This window comes from Chenopodium quinoa, unplaced genomic scaffold, assembly GCF_001683475.1.
Source record: "Chenopodium quinoa cultivar QQ74 unplaced genomic scaffold, ASM168347v1, whole genome shotgun sequence".
Lineage (NCBI taxonomy): Eukaryota > Viridiplantae > Streptophyta > Magnoliopsida > Caryophyllales > Amaranthaceae > Chenopodium > Chenopodium quinoa.
In genome coordinates this window covers 1,204,580-1,212,120 of record NW_018745523.1, presented here as the reverse complement: position 1 = coordinate 1,212,120, position 7,541 = coordinate 1,204,580, and the positions used below count along the sequence as shown (strand labels likewise).

Below are 7,541 nucleotides of genomic sequence, written 5' to 3'. Positions count from 1 at the left end.
TAGTTGTCTCCAACACCTTTTTATTTTTATTTTATTTTATTTTTTTTTTTTTTTTTTTTAGGGGTTCAAATTTCATAATTTTACCACAAATTCTTTATCAATTTATAAAAAAAATACTGTAATCAACAAAGATCCATTACTTACATACGAAGTATTACTTATTCTTTTGTATTACTTGTAAGAACTATTCCTAAATCGGTTAACCTTAAGAACCACTTACTACATATATTTTTCCCGTTGGTTGCCGCTTACTTAATACTTACTACTTCTCTAAACACTGTAACAAACAAACAACCCTTCACTGATATTGAGAACATAGTACGAAGTAAATTATTCTTAAGCATCTACTGTAAAATTTACCACAAATTGGTTCTATGGTCTAGTGGTCAGGACATTGGACTCTGAATCCAGTAACCCGAGTTCAAATCTCGGTAGAACCTTATATTTTAATAGTTGTGCTGTTATTTTTGCATAGCTTTTTGGAGAAATTTTGTGCTTCAAGTATATGCTGATCTGATGAATATTTTTCCTTTCTACCAAGAATATAATGAATTGTATTTTAAAGAAGACTGTTTTTATTCCATGGATTATAGCTAAAGATCCTATATTCCCCACTTTGATCGAATATTAATAATTTTTAAAAATGAAATCGGGATGAACAACAATCAAGAATTAATTATGACCAAATCATATTACTCGAAAATGTTCTAGTAGTAATAAATAACTAATGGTTTTTGAAGTAATAATAATACTTGTAAGTTGTAAGCTACAAAGATTTATTTTTTTGGTTCGAGCTTGTAATAGGATTTTAAATAATTTAATTTTATATCGTTCTACAGAGCTAACAAAACCTAAAACTACTTGCACAATGTGAGGGATTGAGGGAATATATACTGCAAAAACTTTCAACTATGGTTGACATTTATGCTTATCTCAAGCTCCCCACAAATGAAAAATGAAACGCTTGCTCGAAAACTACTAATGCATAACAAAGCCCTATATACTAAAGCGCTTTTATTACAGAATATATCCATTGCTAAGTTTATTCTTATGATCTTATCTAGCTTGATTGTTACGAGCATTAGGCCCTACTCTTTCTTAGAGCAACCAAGGCATTGAGGAACAGTTTTGATTACATATAACACACATTAGACGAAACTATCATAGTTTTATCTTAATATAACAAAACTGATTGATTTGTATTACAACATTGGTTAGCAGGAAGTTATTAGTGATAAACACACGGTAGAACGTCCAATTAACAACTGCAAATGCAGCAACTAGAAGTAGTAAATTAATAACTATGATTAGAATCTTAGATAAAGAGATTCTTTGAATACATTTTCACAAAATCATCTCCAATCAAAAGTTATTAAGAGCGCCTAGCATATAATTTTCGGGCAACCTAAAGCTAAGCATATACTGCAATTTTCAACCGACATTGCATAGTTCATAGTTGCATGTACATTGCAAGTTTGCAACAAGGGACCTTCCAATGTACAATGCCAGGTATAGACAATAACATCTGCATATTGACTCATTTTTGTTAATGTCGTTGGGTTAACCGGTGAATACTCATTTGCAAGAGACTGCTTTGATTAGAAACGATTTGACATATTAGCAGCAATCCAAGAAATACTAGAAGAGCCTGAAGAGGTTAACATCAACTTTGATCTCCATGAGATGAACATTTAAAAATAAAAATATGGGGCGATACAAAATGCAGATATTAAGGGAATTTTTATTTCAAATACCAAACTCCAGTGTTGTTATATAAAGAAAATCAATACAACAATACTCTTTACAGCACTGTGACCAAAAAAAGTATATATACACTTTTGAGACATGTGCCTCAAGGATAGGTTAGAATACAAAACTCGACCAGCACAAGCAGAACTTGTAATCCATCATGTGGCAACTTTTACAATATAAGAGTTGGGCACAAGAATTATAAACATCTTCTTCACCACTTTCTTGACGGATAACAAGTTCCCTCTTCTTTAAACTAGATGGCACCCAGATTTGTACATTTCACCGCCTGAGATTATCACGAGAAAAGAATGGATGTCGGAGAGCTTCACGAGCTGTGAGCCTCTCCAACGGATCGTATCTAAGCAGACCTTGTAGAAGGTGTATGAAATCACCACCAGAATGATCCACATGCTGCATTACAAGGTTCTGAAACAGAAACAAAAATTAACGATATCATCAACACATCACAAGTGATAAACAGGTAAAAAACATTGCGTCATTATGCAATAATCGACATGTTAATACCTGGAGCCGTAGAAGCTTTGAAACTGCCCTAACACTCTCCCGAGAAGCTGCACCTTCTGGCCAGTCCAATCTACCTCTTCTAACATACTTCTCAGCATGCCGACTGCCAATATAATAAGCAGAGTTAAATATATTCAAGTAGAACACATCACCACTGTAACCCACATTATCATTGTACCCCACCCCACTTCTACTATATTTATTCCCCAAAATGATTAGTACTTACTCTAATCTCTTAAGCATATGCTGTGGCAATGGACCGAGCACCCTCTCCATCATTGCAAGATGTTCCAAATTTTCATGTGTCTGGAACAAGGCTTCCCCCTATAATTAAAAAAAGGAATACAAGGTCAAGATATTTCATAAAAAAAATTAAAGGATCCATAATTATCATCAAGAAGGCAGACTTACAGAACAGAGTTCCACAAGGATACAACCGACACTCCAAACATCACATGGGTAACTCCAACCAAGGCCTACATATTTCAAAAAGTATCTCAGTAACACAAGTAAAATCACACAGGATTAGGGCAAACATTCAGTACAATGTAACAAGAACTGTACCAAGAATAACTTCAGGAGCCCTATAATGTCGAGTTGACACTATATAATTCTGATCTGCACGTTTATATGTAGTGCTTCCAAAATCAATGACTTTTATAGCACTTGACTTGGGCACTCTCTTGTAATATGAGCTATCCTTGGGTGATCGAGAAGAACCCTGCATTCAATGTCAAAGATTATTCAGAACTAAGTAGGTGCAAGGGCAGCAGAGATAACATGTACAAAACATCACATCAAAATGCAATACACAACAACAACAGAAACACTAAAGGTTAACCAATGCAACACAAAAGGTAGCCGAAAACCAGACCTTGTAATCAGGGACCTTAACATAGTCTGGTGAGACTAATAGCACATTCTCAGGCTTCAAATCAGTGTGTATAAGATGAAGGTCATGCATAACTGCAACATTTTCCAAAAAGCTCAATGTCATGAACCAAACAAAACCCAGACATGACAGTTAATGATTTCTTATGATGTCTTCCCCGAGAAGATAACAAATTTATAATCTTGGGAAAGGGAAATCAAAGATGTGCCTAAGGAACTAGATGCCGGTAAGACAACAACAAAATCAGTATAACTAAGGGAAGATATATTTTAGTACACACATGCTACACACTCCAACAGTTGTCTTCCAATCTCACGGACATGATCAATGGGAAAGGTGCGGTAATTGTTTTTGCGAAGGAAATCGTATAAGCTTGGTCCAAGCTTCTCAAAGACCTGTTAAGACCATTTCAATTCACCAATGATTTCTTAACCCCAAAACTTATGTGTAATTGGGGAAACCCATTCTAAATCAACTATATACTTACAATACAGATATGGTTACGATAGTCAAACCAGTTCCGTAATTGCACACAACTGCAAGGAACAAAACAATTTAACCACTGCAGTCAAACTTAAAAAGCCTCTGTGACAGTGCCATCAATGGCAGCAAGCACAGAGGTGCAAATGCAAAACAGAAATATAACTCACCGATTGCCTCCTTTATCATGTTTACCAAGCTGTTGCAAAACATCAATTTCAATCATTGCTGCCTCACGGTACTTTTTAATGCCACGTACAATCTTTATTGCCACCATTTCTTTCCTCTCACGATCCCAGCACTCCAATACCCTACCAAAGGTACCTGAGGCCAAATGTGATTCGCATAAGATTCCATAACACAAAGATCACTAACCTTAATTAATAAACCTTTCACTTTATACATACCTTCACCCATTTTGCTGTGGACCTTATCTGAAAAGACATAAAAGAAGTAATCAATACCATGTACCAATATAAATCTGAACCACCTTGCTATACTAGTCTACATGAGTATACTGCTAAATGCTTAATGTTTTTAAAGTTGCATCAATATTAGGACTAAAGTATGGAATACCCCCAGCCAAATTGAATGCAACCTTTAACTTTATTAATTCGTAAATATATATTAATAATGAATGACCATCATATCTACTTAGGACAAGCAAACCAGTAACACAAAAGTAAAAGAACAGTTTGAACAATGGAGAGTGTATTTACAGCGAGAAGTTAAATCATCTCCAAGCTCAAACATGTAATGTCCATCTTTGTCATCTTCCCTCCACGGGGGAGAACCATTTCTTGCCACTCCCTTGCTAAACAGGGGACTAGAATGTTCCGAAAGTGCAGCTGACGGTGCAAAGCTTGAAACATTCCCAATCTCTTGTCCACAAAATATACCTATTGGAGCCTACACACAGCCATTCATCCATGTTTCGCTCAAGTTAACACAAAAACAAAACCCTATCTTCTTTTATTTTCTGGGTATTTTTGTTTCATTACTTCACTTCAAATATTTTTCCCATATATCATTGTTCATAACACTTGAAATCAAATTAAAAAACCAACTTCATAAAATAAATCTTAGCTATCAATTTTAAACAGATCCCATCAACAATTTGAAATAAGAAAACATTAATTTGATTAACATCTCCTCAAGCGTGAAATAAAAATCAGAAATTTAACTTTTCTTTCAAAGTCATCAAAGAAAAATAAAACGTTTGCATAAAATTTAAATTCAACAAAATCTACCAATCCATGATTTCAAAAGCTACAAAACATATAAATTCTTGAAATAACATGTAACAAAAAACTTCAATTTCATTACAATACCAAAACTTTGCGAAATCAAACAATCATAAATAGTTAAAAGATGATTAACAAACATAAAACAACAGATCTGAACAAATATAATTGAATCAATACAATAATCCACCAAGAATCAACCAAATTAAAATCAGATCAAATTCACAAATAAAATTCAATAAATTCAGCCAATTTGAATCAAATATCACCAGATCTAGCCTAAAAAAATACCGAAAACAATAAAATCAAAATAAAAAAAGAAAAGATCGTATACCTTGGTAGTTTGAGGAGCAACATCCCATCCCAGACGAGGTCGCTTCCTGGGACGACGATCAAGATGAGTCATAGGAAACTCGGTAACTCGTTCAGTTTCCATTGCAAAAAGCTTCGAAATCGATGAGAGAGAAAGTCGATTGAAGAGAGAGAAATAGAGAATTTGAGGAGAGAGAAAGTTAAGAATTGGGGAAAATTTTGAGGTGAGAAAAAACCCTAACCTAACACAGATGAAGATTATAGGGGAATCCGATGAGATTGGTAAGGCGGTTGAGAGATGAAATCGGGGACGTACACGTGGATGGTTTTATTACTGTTGGATTTAATAAATTGACTTTTTCTGGATTTTGTGTATTTCACGTTGTGTTGTTGCTTTTGTAATTGTGATTAAATAATTGTGATTAAAGGTGTTGTTAACTAGGGTTGGAATTAGGTTCGCATATTCGGTATGTTGTTCCAACTCTAGTTAAGGTCATTAAGGATTTAAGGAGTTGGTTGGACTTGTTGAGGCAACTTATGGATCAAAAAGTATGGGCTGGGCTAGCAGATCTTGTGCTTAAGCGAGTCGGGTTGGATCGTATTCCTCCTCTATCTCCAAGGGGGTGTTTGGATTTAGAAATAAGATGGAATTAAGGTGGTATCGGGTTCCGTTCAAAAAAAAAAAAAAAGGTTGTATCGGGTTGTTGTGTCAACAAAAAAAAAAGGGTGGTATCGAGTTGTTGCGTCAAAAAAAAAAAGGTGGTATCGGGTTGTTGTGTCAACAAAAAAAAAGAAGGTAGTATCGGGTTGTTGTGTCAACAAAAAAAAAGGGTTGTAACGGGTTGCAACTTGATACATAATACTAATTACTGTGTGTGGTTCAATTCTGGAATGAAATCTCTCACTATTTCTTCCTTTATTTGATACCTAAGAGAATGGAATGAGTTAAACCCACCTCCCCCAAGGTTTCTAAACCCCATACTTGATGGGTTTGAGGTATGTGTTTAAAATTCATACTTTTGACAACAAAATATATGGTATGAGTTTTAGTCATTTTAAACTCATACCTCATACATATATTTCGCGAACCAAACGCCCCTTTAGAACACTAAACATAAAGGTGTCTATTCTTTTTTTGAATTTGCCTCAAAGATTATTTCCATATTCCAGCATTGGCATTTTTTTTTCTTTTAAATTTACAAAGCATTATATCACAACACATTTTGTGCGCGGCTGGCTACGCCATGTGACCACTTATAAAAGAATAAAATAGCCTCTACAATACTGACCGAATAACATGTGTATACTAATCGAGTACCCCTATAACACCGTCAAAGTAACCTTTATAACACTGTCTGTGTAATCTCTATAACACTAACAAGGTAACCTCAACTTGGCCACACGGTGTATGTAGCCAGCCAAATAAGAATTTGTGTTCTACATATAAGAGATTAACTTAAAACTAGTGTAAATAGAGCCACAATGACATGATGTAACAATTTAGTTAAAATAAGATAATTCTATTTAAGGGCCAAATCTGTTATGGCTATTTAAGTTGTTGTTGTTGTTTTTTTTTTTTTTTTAATTATTTTTTTTTTATATATGTTTAGAAAGTCACACAGACGGGTTTTGAGAATCAATCTAGGATCCCCTTGATTTGTGAGAAAAACTTTAACCAGCTAAGCTATTCCTCGCATTCATAAGGCTATTTAAGTTAAGTTTATAAATAAGTTATTATAATAATGTCTAATAAGTTCAAATAAGTTAGAATAACTTAGATAAATATCATCCAATTAACTTCTACTTTTAAGTACACTTCCAATATTTTAAACCAAGTTAAATAGACATTGAACTTATTTTTTTTATTGACGTGGAAATAAAGTTACCCCCTTAATACCTAAAAGAGTGCATCTATTTGACCAACATATTAATACATTTTAATATTTTATTATATATTAGTAAAATTAATACAAAGTTGATATTATAGAAATATAAATTGTGACTAATCTAGTAAAGCTTTATTCAATAACATTATGTTGGTACTCTATATAATAGTATAATATAAATTAAGTCAAAGTTACAGTTGGTATGTGAAGTACATTAATTAAACCATTACATTTATTTGGATACAGCGTGAGTATTATTTTCTTATATTTTATTTGATTAGAGTGACTAATGTGCGTTATCGGGGAACTTTTTCAGCGATTGATTACTTTAATGGAAAATATGTAAACAAATATATTAGGAATATAAATATGCACAAACAGTTTTAAATAATAAAAATAAAAATAAAAATAAAACAATTAACATTAATGAATGGGAAAAAAAAAATTGTA

The 7,541-nt window shown here is 33.4% G+C and overlaps 1 protein-coding gene and 1 non-coding gene across 4 annotated transcripts; one reads left to right on the top strand and one right to left on the bottom strand.

Moving 5' to 3' along the window:
* Positions 1 to 368: 368 nt before the first annotated feature.
* On the top strand, positions 369 to 440 carry TRNAQ-CUG. Its single transcript has one exon. It is a non-coding gene; the product is annotated as a tRNA-Gln (tRNA).
* Positions 441 to 1,716: 1,276 nt separating this feature from the next.
* Positions 1,717 to 5,445, bottom strand: LOC110715345 (serine/threonine-protein kinase AFC2). 3 transcript variants are annotated; one of them, XM_021893908.1, is made up of 12 exons: positions 5,228 to 5,445; positions 4,369 to 4,558; positions 4,057 to 4,083; positions 3,820 to 3,973; positions 3,657 to 3,705; positions 3,450 to 3,564; positions 3,152 to 3,243; positions 2,842 to 2,998; positions 2,689 to 2,753; positions 2,504 to 2,601; positions 2,278 to 2,380; positions 1,717 to 2,178 (listed from the first exon to the last, which is right to left on the bottom strand). In XM_021893908.1, exons 1-12 carry the CDS (start codon positions 5,327 to 5,329, stop codon positions 2,032 to 2,034), a joined length of 1,299 nt encoding a protein of 432 aa, XP_021749600.1. In that variant the 5' UTR covers positions 5,330 to 5,445; the 3' UTR covers positions 1,717 to 2,031. The 3 variants fall into 3 exon arrangements, with proteins under 3 accessions (XP_021749600.1, XP_021749601.1, XP_021749602.1); XM_021893909.1 differs by lacking the exon at positions 4,369 to 4,558 and having other exon boundaries at positions 5,228 to 5,413; XM_021893910.1 differs by lacking the exons at positions 3,450 to 3,564; positions 3,657 to 3,705; positions 4,057 to 4,083; positions 4,369 to 4,558; positions 5,228 to 5,445 and having other exon boundaries at positions 3,820 to 3,830.
* Between the last annotated feature and the right edge of the window lie 2,096 nt (positions 5,446 to 7,541).